Raw genomic sequence first — 25,675 nt, forward strand, 5'->3', positions numbered from 1 at the left:
TTGTCTATTTTTTTTAGTAGTTGAGTTTTAAGAGTTCTTAGCGTATTCTGAGTACAAGTTTTTTATTAAGTGTCTGATTTGCAAACATTTTCTTTCTGTGTTATTCTTTTAATTTTCCTAAACGTTTTCATGACTGTGTCTTTTTATTTTATTTTATTTTATTTTATTTAGATGGAGTTTCGCTCTTGTCCCCCAGGCTAGAGTGCAATGGCGTGATCTCAGCTCACTGCAACCTCCGCCTCCCGGGTTCAAGTGATTCTTCTGCCTCAGCCTCCCGAATAGCTGGGATTACAGGCATGCACCACCACACCCAGTTAATTTTTGTATTTTTAGTAGACACAGGGTTTCTCCATGTTGTCCAGGCTGGTCTCGAACTCCTGACCTCAGGCACACCTGGCCAACTGTGTCTTATCTATCTTTAATCCCCCTTAGCTCCTTTCACAGAGCATACTTTTTTTTCATTTTGGTAAAGTCAACTTTATCAATATTTTGTGTTGCTGAGTATCATAGGTGATGTTGAGGCTCAGAAAACGAAACCTCAGGCTGGGTGCAGTGGCTGTCACTTATAATCCCAGCACTTTGGGAGGCTGAGGCAGTAGGATTCCCTGAGCCCAGGAGTTCAAAACCAGCCTGGCCAACATGATGAAACCCTGTCTCTACTAAACATGCAAAAATTAGCCAGGTATGGTGGTGGGTGCCTGTAATCCCAACTACTAGGGAAAGTAAGGCAGGAGAATCACTTGAACCCTCAGGTGGAGGTTGGAGTGAACTGAGATTGCCCCACTGCACTCCAGCTTGGGTGACAGAGCAAGACTCTGTCTCAAGAAAGAAGGGGGGGGGGGGGAGAGAGAGAGAGAGAGAGAGAGAGAGAGAGAGAGAGAGAGAGAGAGAGAGAAGAAAGAAAGAACGAAACTCCAAAATGAAGGCCTCAGAAGCAAAAGTTTTTCTCTGACTTTCTGTTGCCGCTTGTCTGTCAGTCCTGTTCTCCCCTGAGGCTAGCCTTAGAAACCAGATTCCCTCTTCCCCAAAGCAGGTCATAGAAACTGGAACCCTTTTTCCCCAAAGCAAGCCATAAAACCTAAAAATATTACTCTAACTTTCCCTCTGTCCTATCTGTAAAAACTGGCTGTAATTATCTCACCTACCTTGTTTGACTGTAGGTCATAAAACCCATTCCAGAGAGGGTCCTGTCCCATAAGCAGGAGGAAAGAATGTGTGCTCAGGCCAAGAAGAAACTAAACAGATAGGCCTTCCTGGGTTTCCCCATTCAGTCTGTTCACATTAGATTATAGCCTTTTTATCCAATTATACTTTCGCATGGCTGTCCCTACTTTGTTGAACCTAAGCATAAAAATAGACAATTTCCTCTATCTTTGGGTCTCATTCTGAAAGCCCCCATGTATTACATGTTAAATAAATTTGTGTGTCTTTTCGCCTGTTAATCTGCCTTTTGCAAGTTGATTTTTCAGCACACCTTCAGAGGGCCAAGGGGAGCTGCCCCTTTCACCTCTATAGTAAGAATTCATTGTCAATCCCAGATTCCCTTCAAAAATCTATCTTCTCTCTTAAATGTTTAATTTACAATGAGATTTAGGATTCTTTTTATTTTTTATTTTATTTTTTGAGCTGGGAGTTTCACTTTGTCGCCCAGGATGGTGTGCGGTCGTGCTATCTTGGCTAACTCCAACCTCCGCCTCCCGAGTTCAAGTGAAGTCTCCTGTCTCAGCCCTCCTGAGTAGCTGGGATTTCAGGCATGCACCACCTTGTCCAGCTAATTTTGTAGTCTTAGTAGAGTTGGGGTTTTACCATGTTAACTAGGCTGGTCTCCAACTCCTTACCTCAGGTAATCTGCCCGCCTAGGCCTCCCAAAATGCTGGGATTACAGGCTTGAGCCACCACACCCGGCCTATGATTCATTTTGACTTAATTTTTGTTTAATATATGTTGAGGTTCTTTTCTTTTTTTCACATGTGAATATCTAGTTATTCCAGCACCATTTGTTGAAAGAACTATCTTTCCTCAATTACATTGCCTTGGCACCTTTGTCAATAATCAGTTGACTGTATTTTTGTGGGTCTGTTTCTAGACTATGTTACATTCTATCTGTCCTTTCACCAATACCACACTTTTAAATTGTTGTAACCTATAAAGTACACCTTAAAATTGGGTAATGTGAGTCTTCCAGCCTTGTTCCTTTTCAGTTTTTGTTTGTTTTTAGTAACTTTGCATTTCCATAGAAATTTTAGAATCAGCTTGTTGATATCTACAAAAAAAAGCCTGCTGGTGTTGTTTATTATGATTGCATTGAATCTAAAGATCAAAACTGAGATAAGTTACATCATAATATCAAGTCTTCTAATCCATGAACACGGTATGTCGTTCCATTTCTTTAAATCCTTGATTCCTTTCATTAGTGTTTTGTAGTTTTCTTTGTATAGGTTCTGAACGTATTTCATTAGACTTAGATATCTAAGTACTTCTTTTTTGTGCTATTATAAATGATTGTTTTTTAAAATCTTAATTCCCCTTGTTTATAACTGATCTTTAGAGACATAATTGATTCTTATATATTGACCTTATATTCTGTGACCTTGATAAACTCACTTATTAGTTCCAGGCATTTTTTGGAAGATTTTTTTTGATAAATTCTACTAGTGCAGACTTTTCTGAGACTACAGTGAAAGGTAGCAAATCCATCTTTTAATATATTTAAATAGGAGAAAGGAGGACAGCATTTTACTTTTGTCGTGTTAATGAAAGATTCCTAACAGACTTTATTTCCTTAAGTAAATCAATTCTCTCAGATGAATTATTACCATCTAAAATAATCTGAAAGAAAAGTCAATTATACACCTAGTAAAATAGTGTTATCAGTATTTTTGTTCTCTGTATACTTCTTGGAATTATAGGAGGAATGTAGATGATATTTTTCCCTTACAGCTTGACTGTGTAAGTTATTTTTATGCTGGCTGTAGTATCTATATTACATGAACAGAAATGAAGATTCCATTACATTACTTAAAAGAAATTGAAAACAATTAGAAAATGTAAACTTTATTCTTATCTCTTTTCTAAACAAGTATTTTAATACATTATTATGGCAAGGAGTATAGTGGTACTTCCTTTGTGTATTTGTGTCAGTGGAGCTGAAACATCTTGTCAATTTTCTGTTAACTTATCCTTTCATTTGAGATATGGCACAGATAATCTCTTTTCTTCCACAAGACAGAAAAACTAGATTCCAAGATAATTAAGATTTGCCCAAAACCCAAAGAAAAGTAATTGGAACTAAAACTAGAATTCTGTTGTTGGGACAATTGGCCGTTTGTAGCAAAGGACAGCAGATCATTGGTTAACAGCACGAACTTGAGCCAGACTGCCTGATTCAAATTCCAGCCCAGTTAGTTCCTAAGCATGTAACTGTGTTAAACATCTTAACTTTTGTGGCTCATTTATTGACAATGGGTATAATAATACTATGTACTTTAGAAGATTAAAGAAGTTAATATATGTAAAGCATTTAGAACAGTGAGTGGCATATAATATAATATATTTAATGTAATATTAATAAGATTAACATTAGGATTAATGTTTTGTTGGTATTAATAAAATATATGCTATACTTATCAAAGATACATAAAAATGAAGGTATAAAACATTAGAGTAAAACATGGTTTTATAGTTCTACAATCTTGAAATGAAGAAGCCACTACTAAGTATGATTTAAAAATTCGTCAAGCATAAAAAAAGAATTTTACTACGTAATCAAGAAATGATAGCAAAAGATACCATGAATAAAGTCAAAACATAACAGTAACCTGGGGGAAATACTTACAGTACATAACATTAGGCGAATTTTCTACTGTGTGAGAACAGTTAGAAATCATTAAGGAAATCACAATGCTGTAGAAAAAGCAAACAGCAGAGAAAGACACCCAAATGAGAGTCTCGGCATCATTCAAAGTTAACTACTGTAAACTAAAGTGTTTCTCACTTTTCAGATTGGCAAAGATTAAAATATAGTCAGTGTTGGGATGATGAGGCAATCTGAAGCATTATTGATGGGAGGTATAAATCGATAGCCCTTTTAAGAGATATTTGCCAATAATGTCAATTTTAAAAACATAAACCTTTTGAACTTCCAGTTTGACTTTTAGAAATTTGTCTTATAGCTTCATCACAAATGTTGACCTCATAAATATAAATTGATTCATCCCCAAGATATTCATCAATGGAGATTTGGTAAATAATGTTATATCTCTACAATGAAGTACTATATGTAAATTTTTAAAAGAATACTGAGGATTTATATATGCTAATACAGAAGGATATTCAGCATATATTAAGTAAAAATCAAGTTACAGAACTAACATCCTTTTGTGTGTTTAAAAAATCAAATTATATACGTGTTTACATATGCGTTACATAGATACATGGATATACAAAGGATGCATAATCATTAACTGTAACTATATCTGGGAAATAGGATATAAGCTACTAGACAGAGATTTTTACTTTATACTCTTCATTGTTTGAATTTTTTTCTACAGTGGGTATATTGTTGCTTTTATAGTTAGGAAAAATAAAAAGTGAGAAAAAAATTTTGGCTCTGTGCAGTGGATCATGCCTATAATCCCAGCATTTTGAGAGGTTAAGGGAGGAGAGTCACTTGAGTCTAGGAGTTTAAGACCAGCCTGGGCACACAGTGAGACCCTGTCTCTACAAAAAAATAAATTTAAAAACATTAACTGGGCAGTGGTGTGTGGGAGACCAGCCTGGGCAACATAGTGAGAGCCCGTCTCTGTAAAAAATAAATAAGTAAAAATTAGCTGGTCACCATGGTACACACCTGTGGTCCCAGCTACTCGGACGGCTGAGGTGAGAAGATTGCTTGAGCCCAGGAGAACAAGGCTATAGTGAACCATGATCATGCTACCGCACTCTAGCCTGGGATCAGAGCGAGACCCTGTCTCAAAGTTTAAACTTCTTCCAGGCTGAGTATATTACTTGCTGATAGCTGTATAACAAAATACCCCCCAAACTTAACAACTTAAAACAACTACTATTTATTTCACAGTTTCTCAGGAACATAAACTTGGGAGCGGCCTAGCTAGGTGGTTCTGGCTCGGGCTGTCTCATGAGATAAGCTGTTAGCTGGGCTATATAGTTATCTCAAGATTCTACTGAGTTTGGAGGATCTGCATGAAAGCTCAGTCTTGGTTGTTGGCAGATCTTAGTTTCTCTCTGGCTTTTGGCCAGAGAGTTAAGTTCCTCCTTGCATGGGCTTCTTCATAGGACTGTTCACGACTTGGCAGCTTGTCTTCTTTCAGACTCGGGTATCTGAGAGAAAGAGAGCCAGAGCTCAAGACTCACCTAACATGGAAGTGACATATCATCACCTCTGCCATATGCTGTTGTTCATACAGACCAGTTCTGGTACATTGTGAGGGAGGACTACTCAAGGGTGTGGATAACAGGAGGATTGGGGATCACTGGGGGCCATGTTGGAGGCTGGCTACCATAATGGGTCTATAACAGTGTATACCTTTTGTAATAAGTTGAGATTATGGAAAAGAAAGTTAATTGGGTCAACATTTAAATGGGGACTATTTTAAAAAATTAGTTATGTGTTTACCAATACCTGTAAATACTTGCATTTCTTTTTCAGGTCCAGCCCAGAATCAAATGCAGGTTCCATCTGGATATGGATTGCATCATCAAAACTATATTGCTCCCTCAGGACATTACTCTCAAGGACCTGGGAAAATGACCTCATTGCCATTGGATACTCAGTGTGGTGATTACTACTCTGCTCTCTATACAGTACCAACACAAAACGTGACTGTTAACACAGCGAACCAGCAACCAGGAGCACAGCAGATGTACAGCAGGGGTCCTCCTGCCCCTCATATTGTGGGATCCACTCTAGGATCTTTCCAAGGTGCTGCATCATCAGCATCCCATTTGCATACGAGTGCCTCCCAACCATACTCCTCTTTTGTGAATCACTACAATAGTCCAGCCATGTACTCTGCCAACTCTTCTGTTGCGTCTCAGGGATTTCCCTCTACTTGTGGTCATTATGCTATGTCAACTGTTTCTAATGCTGCGTATCCTAGTGTTTCCTATCCCTCTCTGCCTGCTGGTGATACATATGGGCAAATGTTTACCTCACAGAGTGCTCCAACTATTAGGCCAGTTAAAGATAATTCATTCTCTGGTCAAAATACAGCTATCAGCCATCCATTGCCACTTCCACCTCCACCATCACAACAGCACCAGCAGCAGCAAAGTCTTTCAGGATACAATACTCTAACGTGGTCAGCTCCAGGCCTTCCATCGACTCAAGACAATCTCATCCGAAACCACACAGGATCCCTGGCTGTAGCAAACAACAACCCAACAATTACTGGTAAGTTGAATGAAAAGTTCACCAAAACATGTTTGAAAATCAGTGCATTCCCAATTAAGTTATTATTTACATGAAGGTTAAAGGTGATATTGCCTGATAGAAAAACTGAAAGTTTGCTCAATTTATTGTGGTTTTTTGCAGCACCTCTTTGAACCCTTTCTTCTCATCCATTCCCAGTTAGCCACCCAACCATCTGCCTTGTCTAGCTTGTTTCCTTGCCATGATCAGTCAGCATTTATTGATCTATTTTATACATCTGCAATAGTTGTCTTTAATGTGAATTAGATACAGGGCAAAATGGAAGGGTCTGTTTTGAGGATATGTTGGCCACTATTTTCTCTTTTATACTAGTTCAACCTTAGGACAGTTGTTTTACTAGCCAGAGCCCCACTTACTTAGAAAAGAGGATGATTTGCAGCAGTGCACTGGTTTCCCCAAGTTAGCCCCTGTTAGTGACTTTTGCAGAAGACATCTTTCCTGCACATAAACAGTGTTTCTCATTTTCAGATTAGTAAGTTAGGCTGAAAGATGGGGAAGGGAAAGGAAGATGCGTGAAGAGTACCCTGGTATTTAGCCCTTCTGACCTTCCTAAACCAAAGTGTTGTTAAATTTATTTGTTTAAAAATTATGTATGTAAGACGTGGCTTGGTTTTTTTTTTTTTTTGACACAGGGTCTCACTTTATCACCCAGGCTGGGCATGATCTCGGCTCACAGCAGCCTCGACCTCCTGGGCTCAAGTGATCCTCCCATCTCAGCCCCACAAGTAGCTGGGACTACAGGCATACGCCACCACACCCAGCTATTTTTGTAGAGATGGGGTTTTGCCACTTTGCCCAAGCTGGTCTTGAACTCACGAGCTACCGCGCCTGGCCCAGTGTGGCTTTTTAAGTACAGTGTTTCCATAGGATATATTCATTTTAATTCAGTTTGCGAACTTGAATTTAACAGAATCTGCTCTTGAAGCAACTGAAAATGTATGTAAAAAATGGAAATTGGTAAAACTGTGGTAACTTTTGGAATGATATCTTTAGCTGTGTATCATTGTCTGGATAGCCATGTGTCAAAGATGCTGTGGAAAGATATCCTTCTCTGGACAATTAGATTATTTAAAATTAGAACTTTAATATCAGACCCGAGCTGTTCATTTGAGATCATCTACTCTTTCATTGCTATGTCGTTTAGAAATGCTTTCAGCTACAAGCACCTAATAGTAGTTTAAACAAAAAGGGGGTATTTTCCTCACAACACAAGTCTAGGTGGATGCAGTGGATCCAGCTGTTCTTGGTATCCTTTTTTCTCTTTCCACTCTGCCACCCGTAGCATGTAGGTTATAGAAACAAGATACTTCTGTACCTATAGACATTAAGTCAGAATTAAAAGCAGGAAGAAGGGAGAGGAAAGGGGACTGGTTAGTGGCATTGACAGACTTCATTTTACGGATCACTTGCCATAGCTATTTAAAAGACCATTCCTAGCTTCAGGGAAAGCTGGAAAATGAATATTAAGCCTTTTTTTTTAGCATCCATAGTAGAGGCAAGCAAGAAAAAAGGGAGTTAGCACTGACTTGAGTGAGTCAACTCAAAGTGTCTGTCACAGTTCCGAAATCTGGCTGTCTACCAGAATCACTTGCACAGATTGCGATTTTCAACTACAATTTACTGAGCTAGAATAGAATCTCCAGGGTACTTTTGAGAATCTATTTCTAACTGGATCTTCAGTGATGCTGTGAAACAGATCTAAATTTTACTGTAGTCCTTTTGTTTTACAAATGAAGAAAGTTATCCAATTTGAAGTGGCCTGTGGTCATTAATGGTAGAAACAGAGCTTGGCCTGGAGGTCAGTTTTTTCTGTCTCCCTCAGAACCAGGGCGTTCTGTCCTCTAAAAATTCTGTTTTCCTCTCTCTTCTTTCAACATTGCATTTACAGATCCACTTATCCTAAAGTCCTTCCAACTTAAGGATTTTATGACTTTCATGACAAAATAAATACAGGTAATTCCTATCTTAGTTCTGAGGTGGGAATAGCACCCTGGATGGAACCAATTTATATTGAAATGTGTCAGGGAAATATGGGGTCACTTGGCTAATGAACAGAACAAGTAATTGGGAAAGGCCTGTCATTAAGAAAAGATTGAATAAAGAGGGAGAATAATTATAAAACTATTCTCTGTTTGAATAACTGCTGTAATGAGTCCTGTAGGCAGAGAGGCAGGATATATTTTCATTCTCTTAATCTTAGTACTGTACTGAGTGCCATAATGAATATATTTTAGAATTTAATTTGTGTTCAGAAGTGGGTTTTTTTTTCCTGCCTTTAGATTGGTAAATTACTTTTCAATTGAAGTTCAGAGGTTGACAAATTAAATATTATCTCGTGTTAATATGACAAACGTGCTTCACCATTTCAAAAAAAATAGGTTATTTTAAAAATCTACTTTAAAATTAAATATTGCCAAAGTTCCCAGACTTTCTCAGTTGATATATTTCAATATTTTTCAAGTGCCCCATGTAACTTAGTGGTTCATAAGGTATTTGATATGTATCACTGTTTTTCTTGACAATTTAAAATATTCCTTGGAAACTTGCGAATTTGTTGCAGTGCCTTGGGGAGCCTAGGTAAAAGTACCTTGTGCTAGGTACAGGGTATGGGAGTATTGAGTTTAACGTTCTAGAAAGTCTGGCAACATAATTGCTTTCAACACTCAAATTGTATTTTCACATTAAAATGAAAATCTTAGGTATTAAACATAGTTTTGTGTTAAATTCAACCTTTGAATAATTGACTTTAAAAAGAAATGATTACCTTCTTTACTACTTGATTGTACTATCTTCATTTTCAGATATACTAAAAGTCCTCAGTCATTTTATAGAGTTGGAGATGCAAAAGCATAAAGCTGAGTTAAGCGAATATCAAAAATATGACAGATGGATACATACTGTTACTTTTAGGCAGCTAATGAATTAATATTCAAAACATAGACTAAAGGGGACCTTTAAATATTATCTCATTTGCTTTATTTTAGAAAAGCCTATTAGTACATTATATTTCAGTGCTAGAACTTCAATTATTTTATTAAAAAGTCCACTCCGGGCCGGGCATGGTGGCTCACACCTGTAATCCCAGCACTTTGGGAGGCTAAGGTGGGCAGATCATGAGGTCAGGAGATCGAGACCATCCTGGCGAACACGGTGAAACCCCATCTCTACTAAATATACAAAAAATTAGCTGGGCAAGGTGGTGGGCGCCTGTAGTCCCAGCTTCTCGGGAGGCTGAGGCAGGAGAATGGCGTGAACCCGGGAGGCGGAGCTTGCAGTGAGCAGAGATCGAGCCACTGCACTCCAGCCTGGGCGACAGAGCGAGACTCCGTCTCAAAAAAGAAAAAAAAAAAAGGCCCACTCCAAGTATGTATGTTTTGAATGTTGCATTAGTTGTTAACTTAGGTTGCACTTTTGGCTAGTGTTTAAAAGGTGTCATTTCATTAGGCCATTTAAAAATTTTTAAACTCTCACTGTAGGTGAATCTCTAGTATAGTCAAGTAACCTAGTATATAGAATTGTAATAATAATTACAGGAGCTCTTTTTTAGTTTGAGGTGAAGTTGCCTGAGTGTGACTTGGGGATGTAAAGGTGCCCATTTTTGACAGCAAGATGAATACCAAAACTCTGTAGATTCATTTAAAATAATTTTCTTAATTTGTCTTTAGTGTCTCTTTGTTTTACAAAGTACATACTTTTAAAAATTAGCAAGATAAGTCTTGTTGCCAATATGTAGAATTTTGCCAGAAAAATTATTTTGATTAAAATTATTTTGAATATTTCTTGTTTAATAAGAACCACATCTTGATAGCATATTATGAAATAGTAGTGTCTGATTAATGCTGTTTTCTGATGCTCAGTTTTATACAAAAGCATTTAAAAAGCTACTTGAGTAAAAATAATAAGCATTTATATAATTCTTCACAGTTGATCTTAGCCAGAAGACCGAGAAACAGTGTATAATTCTTGAATAAAAGTCCACTACACACATGACATTAAGATATAGTCACTGATAAGTTAAAAAGTCACTGATAAGTTAATATTTTATCTGTCATCTCTGGTTGGTAATGTGCTTGAGGAAAAGCAGAAGCAAATATTTTGTAGGACAAGATTATTTGGACATAGAAATATAAGTAAGAAATAAATTAGACAACCGCATTGGAAAAATAAAATGCTCGTACAAAATACAAGTAGTGCAGTAGAAGAGACTATTTTTAGTTTTGGAAACTTGTGTGATTACAGAGTTATGGGAATAGCGTAATTTTACTCCCTCACATACTTACTCCTTCAGTTTTTCTAAAGATACTCTTGAACCTTTTTTCATCTTTTTTCAACTTTGTGCCCACTACTTGTAAATTTTTCTACGTGTTCTCCCTCTCCAAGCTGAGAAGATGAGATGTTCATCTTTGTGTTCACTTATTTCAGATTCTGGCTTTAGCTGTTACCCCCTCTCCAGAGTATCAGCCTCAATTTCTGCTGGACTGTGGCATTTGGATAGGTGAGAGGAATTAATGAAAGGAAAACACACACCTTGTCCTATATGTAATCAGCAGCCATTAAAAGTTTATAAGCAAAGTAGTGGCACTATCAGATTTGTGTTTCAGAACTTTCTTCTGTGAACAGTGTAGTAGATAACTGGAGAAGGAAGAAACTAGAACAGGAAAACCAGCTAGAAAGGAATTATTACAATTATTAGGTGAAGGATAACTCAGACTGGATTCATTTATACAGAAGACAGATGACAGAGATGACTTCAAGGATTTGTTGATATAGTTTATGAAGGAAAAAGAAAAATACAAGATTACTTAAAATTTCTAGCTTGAACAACTTGAGTGGATAGTGATACTATTAAGTGAGAATTTATTTAATCTCTCCTAGTTTCTAAAGAACTTTTTGCACGATTACTTAAGATAATGCTTGCTTTTACAGGATTATATTAATAAAGGAGTATTCCTTTCAGAGGCCATCTACATACCTAATCCTCAGGTGTGTTACGCATGAAGAAGTGGATTCTAAGTAACTAACAGGGAACTAAGGAGCTACTAAGAACTAACTAAAGGCCCAGCATGGTGGCTCATCCTGTAATCCCAGCACTTTGGGAGGCCGAGGCAGAAGGATCACTTGAGCCCAGGAGTAAAAGTAAAAAATTAACTGAGGAACTGCCATAATCATCAAAAGAAGAAAATATTTATTCTTGAATCGTGATATCCTTCTCTCAGAAATCACACCTCAGAAACTAAACAGAGCAACAATGAATTTTGCATAGTCCAGTTTTATGTATTGTTTCTTTTGTCAAATTCCCTTTGTGAAAGGAGCAGCTTCTTGGTTGGCATGTTTCTCTGGTCCTTAATGTTGGTAGGCCTTGTCTCCATTCATCCAACAGGTACTTGAAAGCTAACTATGTTCCACAAGTTGTTCTAGTGTTGGGAGATAAAATAGTGAGTAAAAACAGTTAATGCTATCCTCATAAAGTTTGCAATTCACTTAGAGAAGCAAATATCTAAATAAACACAAATGAATGTAACATTCCTATTATTATTTAAGCATCATGAAGCAACCGTATATGGTACTTGGTAGCATTACTTTAGGTGCATTTAGCCTGTTAGTCATGAAGCCTAGGGAAGTCTTCCCTAAGGAGGTAATACTTTAGCTGTAATCTGAAGGATAAAGTCTCCATGTATAAAATTAATTGCAGGTGAAGTAAATGTGTAAATGCAAAAAGGCAAAACTTTAAAACTTTTCAGAGAAAATACAGGAAACTAACTCTAGAAACTTGGGGTAGGGAAGGAATTTTTAAGCACAATGCACATAATGCTAGCCATAAAGGATAAACGTGATAAACTCGACTCATTTCTAATTTAAAACTTTTCTTTATTGAAAGACAACGTGCAGAAAAGAAAAACACAAGCTGCAAACTGGGAAGAAATGTATATACTTACAGTGTTTACCCAGAATATACAAGTACTACATAGAAATTAATAAAGACCAACAACCAAAAGAAAAATACTTGAATAGGCATTGCACAGAAGATTAAATGAAAACATAATCTCATTAATAAACAGTGAAAAGCAAATTAAAACTAGAATGGGATATCATCTTATACCTAGTAACAGATGGGTAAAAACTAGAAAGTCTAACAATACCAAGGAATGGTGAGGGTGTGGAATAACAGGAAACTCTTAGACACTCTTGGTAGGAGGGCATATTCATTCGTGTTTTAGGAAAATTTGGCATTAGTGGATTGAAAATAACCACACCCCACAACACAGCTATCCCTCTTCTATATACTCTAGAGAAATTCTCCTCATATGTGTCATATATGCGTCCTGTACATATGTGTCACCTGGGATCTCATTTAAAATGTAGATTCTAATTCTCCAGGTCTTTTATGACTTGGCCTAAGATTCTACTTTCTAACAAACTTCCACATAAGGTGTTGCTATTCTGTAGACTACACTTTGAATATGAGGGCCATAAAACACCACTTCCTGTTTTAGATGGATGCCTCTTATGGCAAATGATTTTTGTTTGAGCTACTGGACAAAGAGACTAGTCTGCTCTCTAGGCTCATTTCCTACAGAGCTGTCCCCAGGGCTGAGGGATTCGATATCCCTCCTGCACACCTCCACATATTTGAGCTGTGGCACCTATGTGTAGAAGCTCTGCCCTAGGGAAAGTTGCATGTCTATACCAGGGACAAGTGCATGAGTATTCATAGCTGCACTGTTTGTGAAAACAAAAAATTGGAAATAACCTAAAAGTCCATTAATAGCAGAATGAATAAATAAATTATATTCTTCCATCAGACTTCTGAACAGCAGTGAAAATGAAGTAGAGCTGCACTCATTAACATGACTGAATCCCAGGAATGTAGCACAGGAAATACGGAAGAATACCTGCAGTATGTTATTGTTATAAAGTTTACAAAATGAGCAAAAATAATGCCTTGGGATACTTATATGTGTGGTAAACTATTTGAAAACAAAAGCAAAAGGATAATAAACATGACTCAGGAGCGGGCAGGGGAGTGCCTTCTGTGAGGAGCATATTAGAGCTTCAACAGTATTGAAAATGTTTTATTTTCAAAATTGGATGCTGAGTTCATGGGTATTTTATTATGCTTTATATATATACACATGTGTATCAATACATATACGTACATACACATACACCTGATATGATTTCATTGTATGTTTTTGAGACAGGATCTCCCGCTTTCACCCAGGCTGGAGTGCAGTGGCATGATCTTGGCTCACTGCAGCCTTCTCCTCCTGGGCTCAAGCCGTCCTCCCACCTCAGCCTCACCAGTAGCTGAGGACCACAGATGAATTTTTCAGTACAGATAGGGTTTTGCCTTGTTGCCCAGGCTGGTCTTAAACTCCTGGGCTCAAGCTGTCTGCCCACCTTGACCTCCTAAAGTGCTGGGATTATAGGTATGAGCAACCATGCCTGACCCTAATTTTAGATAATTATATCTTTCTCAGTTTTTACTTGGATGCTGTTAAATATTCTTAATCACTGTTTTATGTTGGCAGTTTTAGTGATAATATCAGTTATCTATTGCTGGCTTAAAATAACGATGATTTATTTTTCTTGATTCTGTGGGTTTGCTAGGTAGTTGTGCAGGTTTTTCTTGAATTCACTCATGTGAATTCATTTTGCTGGAGGTTTGCGTGCCTAGAAGATTCTAAGATGGCTTCACTCACATGTTTAGCAGTTGGTGCAGACTCTTCACTGGGGTGCCTAGGTTTTTCTGTATGTGACTATACCAGCTTCCTTACATGATGATCCATGCAGCATTTCAGAGTGGAAAGGTGTAAGCTGCAGTGTCCCTCGAGACTTGAGGTCTGGGACTTGTACACTTTTATTTCTGTCCCATACTGTTGATTAAAGCCAGTCACAGGGTTTGTTCTGATTCAGAGGGTGGTAAAATAGACTCCATATTGATGAAAGGAACTGTAAAATATTGTGATGATGTTTTCAGTCTTCCACAATGATAGTTTGTCTTCCTACTAAAAATGATGAAGCAGTCAGCGTATTTAGACTACCTTCTTTCCCCGTTCCTCATATGTGCTTATGTTGTTTTTACACTATTAGGACATATAGCACATTTTGTTTTGTCACCATATTCCTATTTGTTTCAGTCCCAGAACTAAGATTGTTTGTATATATACACACACAGTATACAGAGACACACACATGTATATGTGCAGGTATAAGTAAGTAAATTTATTCAACATATCATGACTGCTCACCAGTAGTCTTTTGCCATAGGTTTTTCAGTTATCTCTTGGTTAGATAATCTTGAAGATTATCTTCAATAACTTACCCAGTATTTCTCAACCAGGGACGATTTTGCCTTCTAGGAGACATTTGGTATTTTGAGCTATCACAAAGACCCACGATGAGTCGTGTGCACTTTATTCCAGAAGTTCAACCTCGTGTTATGATTAGGCCCTTACTTAGTTACATGTGAAATAAGGCATCTGGTTAGAAACAGCAAATGAGAAGTAGCAGTTTACAGTGCAAAATGAGATCTGAACTGATTACTAGAAGTGTCAGAGACCACATTATTGCAGAGTCAAAAACCTCTTCCTCTTCTCCTTACCTGAGTCACCATTGCATAGTACAATAATCTGTTCAATAATTTGTATTCATAGAGATCATTAGTAAATAAAAGTTGAGTTCATTTTAAGAAGATAAGGAAGATTGTGAAATATTTTAGGAAAATTATCATTAAAGTTTATTAAAACATTTGATGAGTAATTTTTCAGTTTTTAAAAAGTCATTTGTACCACCTTCTTTTCAAAATATACTAGGTAAATATGATTCTATTGAAGTTTCTACAAGAACTTCAGATAAACTGTATTTTGTTAGTAATATATATTATGTTATATAATTACATATTATTTTACATATATTATATATAATATACGGAGTAATATATTAATATATTTCAAGTCTCTGTGGATGAAATAGTTTCTTCTCTTCAATTGCAGATTCTTTATCCTGTCCTGTTATGCAAAATGTTCAACCTCCCAAGTCCAGCCCAGTAGTATCCACCGTTTTATCAGGATCCTCATCAACAAGAACACCTCCCACTGCAAATCACCCTGTTGAGCCTGTGACCTCAGTTACACAGCCATCAGAGCTATTACAACAAAAAGGTATTTGAGATATTTATTATCGTATACACACACAGACGCACATACGTATTTGAATAGCTGACTTCAAAAAGTTAAACTGTAGGATCCTAATTTATAGAAGATATGATAAAAAGTTATTTATAATCTCAATCCAAACACAACTTTTGGAATATTAACTTACAGTGTCTCATATATGTTTTACATAATTACATACCATTTTGTATTTTGCTTTTCTGTTTATTACACATAGTTTTCATGTCATTTCATTTCATCTATTGAGTCTTTATAGCTCTTTTTATGGCTAATTATTCATTGTGTCAATGTGTAATGGTTTATTTCATTCCTTTGTCGTGGGACATTTATTTCTCATTTTTTAAAGGTTATTATAGTTTCTTTTAGGATAAAGTAGCCAAGACTTGATTATTTAGTGACTCTCCATATCCTATTTGATTATTTCTGTGCTTTTTGTTATTGATAGTAGAAAGTAAGCTTTGACACGATTTTGCAAATGAAAGGGGGTGAAAATGAAATTGTAACCCATACCCTTGCGTCATTGAAGAACTATATGATTTATGGTTTGTTTAATATTCTCCATGTGTTAAGTAAGTAAAAGGTAATAAAATGTGTTGTTTTGACCCTGCTTCCCCACATTGTTTCTTTTGGCAGGTTTTTTTTATTTTTTATTTTTTTCTGTCTGGCTAAAATTCCAAAGTATTGATGTTTCAGGTTAATATATGGCATTTTTTATTTGATCAGAGATGATTGAACTGTTTTCAAGAATCTATAGTTTATATTTCCAGAGCAACCACTGTATTATTTAGGGACTATACTCACTATGTAATGACAGCTCCTAACCTTGAGTGTGAAGAACCTTCTTATAGGTCTGAAACTCAGAAAAGTAAAAAAGCATGAAAATTCCTAGGGTGATCTCATTGCTTGTATCTGTTGAGTGTCTATGTGATCAACAGAGACCTTTCTGTCAATTGATCAGATGATACATTACACATTTTCTTACTTAGTTTTTTAGGAAAAGGAACTGCAGCACCAGAGTGTCTGTCGATTCTCAACAAACCAGTGGGTATACTGGAAATTGAATTTAGTTCTTAAAAGTATTTGCCTTCAAAGGGAAGGGCCACTAGTAGTTTTGTTTATCATGAATCAAAAAAGTTTTTAGGATAGATCAAAGCCCTGACTAAATAAATGGTGTCTTTTCTTGTTTTTCCTCTACATTGGTGACTGCCTTCCATTTCTTAAATGTTTTGCTCTTTTTGGCCTATTACATTGCCCCTGCTGATTTATTTCTTCCTATCATATTTTCTTTTTTTTTTGGAGGCGGAGTCTTGCTCTGTTGCCTGGGGTGGAGTGCAGTGGCACGATCTTGGCTCACTGCAGTCTCTACCTCCTGAGTTCCAGTGATTCTCCTGCCTCAGCCTCCTGGGTAGCTGGGGTTACAGGTGCACGCCACCACGCCCCGCTGATTTTTGTATTTTTGGTAGAGACGGGGTTTTACTATGTTGGCCAGGCTGGTCTCAAACTTTTGACCTCGGGTGATCGGCCTGCCTTAGCCTCCCAAAGTGCTGGGATTACAGGTGTGAGCCACCACGCCCGGCCCCTATCGTATTTTCTTTTTGACCATCTTACTGTAAATACCATCCTACTGTCTTTTTATAAATATTATTTTGTAAATGGTTTGCCCACTAAACAATGACAATTATGTTTCTTCTTTTTTCTATTAAAATATATTTTTAAAGTAGAAGAAACTGCCATTTATTGAGCACATACAATATATCAGGTATTTTATATCTCATTAATTCAAATATTAATCTTATGACATAGGTATTCTTCCTTTTTTATAGATGAGAAAAGTGAGATTGACAGAGGTTAGGTAACTTGCCCAAGACTACAAGTTAATAAGTAGCAAAGCAAAAGATTTTTAACTCAGGTCTCTCTGTCTTTTATTCTTTCTATAACATAAGGCTGAATTTTTGTTGTTATTGGCTGTTGACAGACTAACTCTTGATTTACCTAAGGTAAGTTTCTTGCTTAAGTAACAGAAAATATCATACTGGAGACATCTGAATTGTAGTTTTTATTGTTGCGTTTTCATAAGTAGGAGAATGGCCTCTTAGTGACTTCTTTGTCTTTGGATAGATCTGGGCTACACAACCTAATTGAGTCAGGGCTACCACATGTGGTGGTGTAAATTGTCATTTGCATATATGAAGCTTCTTTGAATTGTGCAGTGTATCATCTGCATAGTGTTTACTGTGGGCCTGATATAACCTACTAAAGTGGTTAATACTTAAAAAGAGATTAGCTTTTTTTCTTCCAGCTGCAAAGACACCGTTGCTTAGTTGTTCTCCCAAGACTAAGCATTTTTTATCTGTTTTTAGGAGAGACATCAAATTTTTGTTTGAGTAGCCCCTAAAGTTATTTTCATAAACTACCTACTTGAACATTTTTTAGATTGATATCTAAATTTTTTCATCAGAAATTTAAATACTTGTAGTTATGTAATTTTTAATGTATATGCTGGCTGACTTTTAAAACAGAGATGTTACATTATTCTTTCAAATGTACCCTTTGGAATGATACCTACCATCCTTTTGCAAAAAACACGAATAGCCCTTCTTTAACATTTGAAAAGTTTACATTTTTTCATTTTTCTCTTTGATGGCATATCTCCTTTCCTTAATGAAATAATAAAATATATTCTTATACTAGAAACTCTTTTATCACTCTATTGTGCTTTTCCATGACAATAATGTATAAATTGAAATGTTAAAATGTGTTTCATTATCTGTGACTTTAAGTCTCTAAATAGTATTTTTTCTTTTGAATGAAGCCATCAATCATTACAACTTTTTCTCTCTCTCCTTTTTTTTTTTTTTTTTTTTTGAGACAGACTCACTCTGTCACCCAGACTGGAGTGCAGTGGCATGATCTTGGGTCACTGCAACCTCTACCTCCCAGATGCAAGTGATTTTTGTGTCTCAGCTTCCTGAGTAGCTGGGATTACATGCATGCACCAACATGCCTGGCTAATTTTTGTATTTTTAGTAGAGATGGGGTTTCACCATGTTGACCAGGCTGGTCTCAAACTCCTGGCCTCAAGTGATCTGCTTGCCTAGGCCTCCCAAAGTGCTGGGATTACAGGTGTGACCATTGTGCCTGGCCAATCACTACAACTTTTACTGTTGGCATAAAATTGGTCAAAACAATGTAAACATCATGAATTTTGGTATTTATGTAAAGTACATTTTTATTGGAAATACATCTTTAAGTGAAATGAATGGGCTTTCTCCTCTCCCCACTATAGCTTTGTATCTGAGTTGAATATGATTCATTGTTAGAATATGATAATGTTCAGATAAGTTTCATTCTTAGTTTTTATTTTCATGCACATAATTGCTGAGAAGCATTGTTCACATAAAGTAGATTAGAATTATATTGGAAGAGTTCTGCTAAAGCAGTATCATTCTGTTTTACTTAATTTTGCGTTTACTCTTTTTACCCTTCTGAGTTACATGTCAGAAATTATTGTTTGTTAGATTTTATTTTCCAGGTGATAGTTAACATTATTATTTCATATAGCAGTTTGTAATTTGCAAATCCCTTTAACTTTTTCTATCTGTATTACTGTCTCATCAGATGAAACAAGCATGTCATATGTTATCTTCCTTTTATAAGTGAGGAAATTTAAGTTTAGAGAGGTTACATGTCTTACCTAAAGACCTATGGAGTTGGTAGGAGAGGTACCCAGGCCCATTGCACACCTTTTGCCTTCAAACTCAGTACTTGTTTTAATCTATCAGCAGTTATTCAAAATATTTTGAATTTTCTTCTACTATGGCCAATATATCTTACCATACTGTTTGTTTATTTATTTATTTTGAGACAGGGTCTTGTTCTCTTGCCTGGTCTGGAGTGCAGTGACTCAGCTCACTGCAGCCTTGACCCTTGAGCCTACTGGGGCTCAAGCGATATTCCCACCTCAGCCTCGTGAGTAGCTAAGGCCACAGGCACACACCACCACATCTGACTAATTTTTTAACAAATTATTTGTAGATATGAGGTCTTTCTTACTACGTTGCCCAGGCTGGTCTTGAACTCCCAGGCTCAAGTGATTCTCCTGCCTTGGCCTCCCAAAGTGCTGAGATTATAAATGTGAGCCACTGTGCCTAGCTACCATACCCTATAAATGTGTTTTTATCAAAAACAAGCTGTGATACAGGCCATTTTATGGATGATATCTCCGTATAACCTGATTGGCAGAAGCAGTCCTCAAAACATAACAAAGCATATACTACTAAGTACTAACAGCTGCACTTGTTGGTAAATTTTTTTTTGTTAAAAAGATGTAGAAAGTGTTAAATATTTTATAAAATATAAAAATTAAGAATTGACTATATTTTATCATGAAAAGGTTGTAAAATATTTTATTGCACATGTCACATTGACTCTGAAATCACAGAATTTTTATCTGTGAGTTTTAGTATGTCTTAAAAACACTTAGTAGTCCTAGGAAGTACTCCATTTGTTTTTAAAAATAATTCCAACTAGGCATGGTGGCTCACGCCTGTAATCCCAGCACTTTGGGAGGCGAAGGTGGGTGGATCATTTGACGTCAGGAGTTCGAGACCAGCCTGGCCAACATGATGAAACCCCGTCTCTACTAAAAATATAAAAACAATAGCTAGACATGGTGGCACACGCCTGTAATCCCAGCTACTTGGGAGGCTGAGGCAGGAGAATCGCTTGAACTGGGGAGGCAGAGGTTGCAGTGAGCTAAGATCATGCCACTGCACTCCAGCCTGGGCGACAGAGTGAGACTCCATCTTAAAAAAATAAAAAGAAAAATAAAAAATAAGTAAAATAATTAGTAGGACTGAGTGCGCCAGTCAGGTTAGTGGGAGGTTTTTTTTTCTAACGATGTGTCCTAAAAAGAACAGCTGAAAATAATTTTAATTAAATATATACAAAAAGATGTTTTTAAAGTTAGTGATATGGCTCACATTTATTTCATATTTAGTATGTGTCGTGCACCATTCTAAGCATTTGAAATATATTATTTAATCCTTACCACAACCATTTGAAGTTTTACCCCATTTTATAGATAATGTAAGTGAAGAACAGAGGTTAGTAACTTGCTCAAGGACATACCAGTAGTAAGTGATAGAACCTGGAGTTGAACCCAGAGTCCCCATCTTTATCCACAATGTCATGCTCTTTCTCTGTTCAGTATTTCCTACTGTGTACTTTATATAAGAGGCTTGTATACATTAGAGCAATGTGTCATAGTAAGAATTAGGATAAACTAAGGTCATGTGTTTCCTTTGTAAAGTAAAAGAAAGGCTGTCATTAACACGGGCACTTTTTTAGGGGGATAAGTTTGAGGAAAGAGAGTATTTATGGGAATCAATCTGAAAATTGATTTCCTTAAAACCATTCTTTTGTGGGGACCCTTGAAAAGTCTTCCAGTGTGTACACCTAGTTTCCAGTTCAGGAAAGAGAGCAGCTACTCAAAAGTCTGAACTACTGAATTTAAAAAAGCTAATCTCCACAAGAGATTTGTTCTGTTAAGATTAGTTTGATTTATTCCCGGTATAGCTGTATCTAGGGAACACTGAAGAATATTAAGCAGCACCAAGGATATGTTCTCCTGGAAAGGTTTGCCTGAGGGTACTTTAATGGTAGGTAATTTAAACTAAATGTCTTTTCGAAAATATTGGGACCCTTTGAATAACAGAGTGCTACGTCATGTTAGAGTTATAAAGTGTTTCATGTTTCTTGGTTTAGTAGATTTATACCTTGGAAGCTCTGGTTAAGATAGAATAAATTATGATATAACATTTCTTTTCCATTTGGTGGTGGTAGAGTAGATACTCAGTGTACATACATTTCTACAGTGAGTTTCAGGCTGAGCTCTGGGAAAGGATGTCGTATTTTACCACCTTATATATTTGAGCTATGTATCTCATACATAGAGTTTGGCTCTTAAAGAGAATCTGAATTAGAGGCACTTCAGGAAGCATTCACGTGTCCTAGAATAGATGACTTGGCTGTCAACCCCTTGCCAGCTGTAGCTCCCCATTTGTTGTAGTCCGTATGTGCTATACCCAACCTAGAGCAGGGCGCCTTGCCTGGCTAATTTTTTTTTTACTTTTTACAGAGATGGGGTCTCCATATGTTGCCCAGGCTGGTCTTGAACTCCCAGCTTCAAGTGATACTCCTGCCTGAGCCTCCCTAAGTGCTCAAATTATAGACAAGAGCCATTGTGCTTGGCTCAGATTTTTATTTTAATTGGACTTTTTTGTCAGAAGAATGTGCCACTCTGAATTTGTTTTTGGTATTAAGTTTGTTTCTTGTATTACCTGACCCTATTTTACGTTGATTTTTATTTTCCCAGATGAATTTGTGATGCTGCTATTTTACCGATTTTAAAAGATGTTCCAGCAAAGCTAGCAGATTTTTCCATGACTTTTTAGTCATTGTTGAAAGATCAAAGCTTCATTCATCTACAGTTTAACCTTTGCTTCTACCAACTCAAATTTTTTTCTTAATAGCTTTTTTCTTACTCTAGAGAAGAGTTGTTTACCCATGCTAATCAAGTATGCTAGTCACCTGAAAAAAAAATAAAGAAAGCGTTAAAGCACTACCATGCATGTGATTTTGGCGAGGCAGGGCTTCATTGTACCCCCAATATTAGGAAATGTTCTTGAAAATCCCCACTATGTTTTTGGGCTTTCTTTTTTCTTTTTTTTCAAAGTAGAGCTATGAGATTTTCCGTACAAGGATGTTTATTCTTATTTATGAAGTGTTTTCATTTTCTTTTTTTCTTTTTTTTTGAGATGGAGTCTCACTATGTCACTAGGCTGGAGTGCAGTGGCACAATTTCTGCTCACTGCTACCTCTGCCTCCCGGGAGAGGCGATTCTCCTGCCTCAGCCTCCCGAGTAGCTGGGACTACAGGCGCGCGCCACCACGGCCGGCTAATTTTTTTATTTTTAGTAGAGATGGGGTTTCACCAGGATGGTCTCAATCTCTTAGCCTCGTGATCTACCCACCTCAGCCTCCCAACTGCTGGGATTACAGGCGTGAGCCACTGCGCCCGGCCTTCTTTTTCTATTAAGATTATTTTATTTTCCCTGTTAAAAATTGTATAGATGTTAATTTTTAAAGTCCTGATTCTACCAGAGCAAATAATAGAAATACCCAATTACATTTTTTAAAGGGAGGTAGTATACAGTTACCATTATCAGTTTATTATGCCCTTTTCCACAGAATCTGCCTTCTCTTGGTGTATTTCGCAAAGGATCAGTCTTAATCACCTGCTTCAGACTCACATGTAGGCAATAGGATGACACTGACATGACTGGCTGTCTCAGAAAATTCAGTTTTCTGTAATTCTCACACTTGTATGGTCACAGTTAATAAGTCTCCCAGCCCCCCTGCCCCGTCGACCCCCCACTTCCAGAGTATCTACTGTTAGCAGAGAACTATGCCGAATACAGTTTTTTTCTTTAACTGTCATTCTTTTTCTGTTATGGGAACTGAGTTTACCATCAAGGTAACATTAGCAGAAGGAAGGTACCAAGTATGTGTTTTGTATGCTGTACAAAATCAGTTCACTGTAATGATCACTGCCCACCGAAAATGCACAGTCCCAAAGGAAATATATCACAGGGCCATAAGGTCAAAGAAAATAAACATGTATAGAGCTCAGTAAACTTTTCAGAGAATATTATTGCAGCTTCCTAAATACTAACTGTATTGGACAATACATGATAGATACCTTTTCACACTTAAGCCAGTTCATATTAAAGCTGCTTTTACTAAACTGCTTTGCAGAGATTTTCTAATGGTTCTAGTTTTGATAATAAATTTGCTAATATTAATATGCATGTTGGGATGTTCTTTGGAATGTCAGAATTCTTTCTCACTTTTAATGCAATGTCAAAATTTTATTTCTCATCTTTCCTGTTGGTTTGACTCTTATGTTTGTGCTTTCCACTTTACAGGCATGCAGTATGGTGAATATGTTAATAACCAAGCTAGCTCCGCACCAACTCCCTTGTCATCAACTTCCGATGATGAGGAAGAGGAGGAGGAGGATGAGGAAGCAGGTCTGCTTTAGCTTTACACCAGTTCTTGATCTTTTCCTGCTCAAGTTTTCTTTTTATTTCTACAGTCTTTCTTAGCCTTTTAAAAAAGTCTTTGAAGATTTAGCATGATGGTTTATATGAGGTTTGCATTATAGAAGGTGTGTCACATAAAATGAGGTGTGTGTTTGTTTTGTTTTTCCTCCTTTAGGCATCTTTGCCATATTGTAAATAATAGAATCAGAATACCTCTTTCATGATAGTAGAGTGCATTCTTCTTTCAGAAATACATTTCCTTCCATGTCACATGCAAAATAATGAGTCCTGACTGAAGCTTTTGGCTGATGATTGCTCTAGCATCATTTTAGGAATAATGCTTCGTTTTCTGCTTTGCATGCTACTTTAGTCTAATCAAAATAAGCCATGCGGATTTTATAATAGGGATAGAGAAATAGGACAGTGTTTTAGTGAGGTCCTTTTGGCTCTTCTTGTCATGTATTTAGAAGGCCCAGAATTTGTAGTTATTTTCCTGCTTCATGAAGTAGTACATATCTTGCTAGTTGAAGAAGTTGTGCATATGGTTATGTGTTGCAAACTGTTTAATATCTTTTTCTGCCTTTGATAGGTAGAACACTGCTAAAAATTAAGCAGTTCAGTTCCTCCATTAATTCTAATACAGGTTGAATATCCTTTATCTGAAATGCTTGGGGCCAGAAGTGTTTCAAATTTCAGATTTTTTGAGATTTCATAATATTTGCTGCAAATACATAGTGAGATAGCTTGAGGATGGGACTCAAGTCTAAATACTAAATTCATTTATGTTTCATATACACCTATACATATAAACTAAAGGTAATTTTGTACTATATGTGTTTTTTGTTTTTTGTTTTTTATTTTTGAGACAGAATCTCACTCTGTCGCCTAGGCTGGAGTACAGTGGCACAATCATGGCTCACGCCAACCTCCGCCTCCCAGGCTCAAACCATCCTCCTGTCTCAACTCCCATGTAACTGGGACTACTGGGACTACAGGTCACCCTACACAGTTAATATTTGTGGTTTTTGTAGAGATGGGGTTTCATCATGTTGCCCACACTGGTCTCGAACTCCTGCACACAGGGAATCCACCCACCTCAACCTCCCAAAGTGCTGGGATTACAGGCATGAGCTACCTCACCAGGCTTGTACTATATATATATATATATTTTTTTTTTTTTTTTGAGATGGAGTCTTGCTCTGTTGCCCAGGCTGGAGTGCAGTGGAGCGATCTCGGCTCCCTGCAAGCTCCGCCTCCTGGGTTCACACCATTCTCCTGCCTCAGCCTCCCAAGTAGCTGGGACTACAGGCGCCTGCCATCAAGCCTGGCTAATTTTTTGTGTTTTTAGTAGAGATAGGGTTTCACCGTGTTAGCCAGGATGGTCTTGATCTCCTGACCTCATAATCTGCCTGCCTCTACCTCCCAAAGTGCTGGGAGTACAGGCGTGAGCCACAGGGCCCGGTCTTGTACAATATTTTTAATAATTTTGTACATGATACAGAGTTTTGCCTGTGACTTGTCGTATGAGGTCAGGTGTGGAATTTTCCACTTGTGGTGTCATGTCAGCCCTCATAAAATTTTGGGTTTTGGAGCATTTTAAGATTTTGGATTTTCACATTACGGATGCTCAACCTATAGTTTAAGACTGAACCAATAAGTGATGATCTTTCAAGTTATTATATGTGACCATAATTCTCCTGTTCTAAATGGGAAGATCTGTTCTACAATCATTTTAACAAAAAATTTCTATTTCCTGTGCATTTAAAAAATATGTAAATCATTATATGCGACTCGAGGGAATAAAAATTGGGAGTGGTGGGAAATAATTTTTCTTACTCTAGATATGTAAGTACCCATCTATGTTTCTGAAATTTTTTTGGAATTTTAAATTTTAACAAAATTTCAAACTCACAGAAGTGTAAAAGAACCCCTCACGTACACTTT

The 25,675-nt window shown here is 37.0% G+C and overlaps 1 protein-coding gene across 4 annotated transcripts in view; it reads left to right on the forward strand.

Moving 5' to 3' along the window:
* Positions 1-25,675, forward strand: part of SEC24B (SEC24 homolog B, COPII coat complex component) — a 100,749-nt gene that overhangs the window by 18,317 nt on the left and 56,757 nt on the right. For 2 of the 4 annotated variants that reach the window (XM_007999515.3, XM_007999514.3), the window contains exons 2-4: positions 5,669-6,412; positions 15,448-15,615; positions 23,615-23,719. In XM_007999515.3, coding sequence (XP_007997706.1) covers positions 5,669-6,412; positions 15,448-15,615; positions 23,615-23,719 — 1,017 coding nt within the window. The remainder of the gene's footprint in view (positions 1-5,668; positions 6,413-15,447; positions 15,616-23,614; positions 23,720-25,675) is intronic. The other 2 variants (XM_007999517.3, XM_007999518.3) reach the window with 1 other exon arrangement.

Source organism: Chlorocebus sabaeus, chromosome 7 (assembly GCF_047675955.1).
Source record: "Chlorocebus sabaeus isolate Y175 chromosome 7, mChlSab1.0.hap1, whole genome shotgun sequence".
Lineage (NCBI taxonomy): Eukaryota > Metazoa > Chordata > Mammalia > Primates > Cercopithecidae > Chlorocebus > Chlorocebus sabaeus.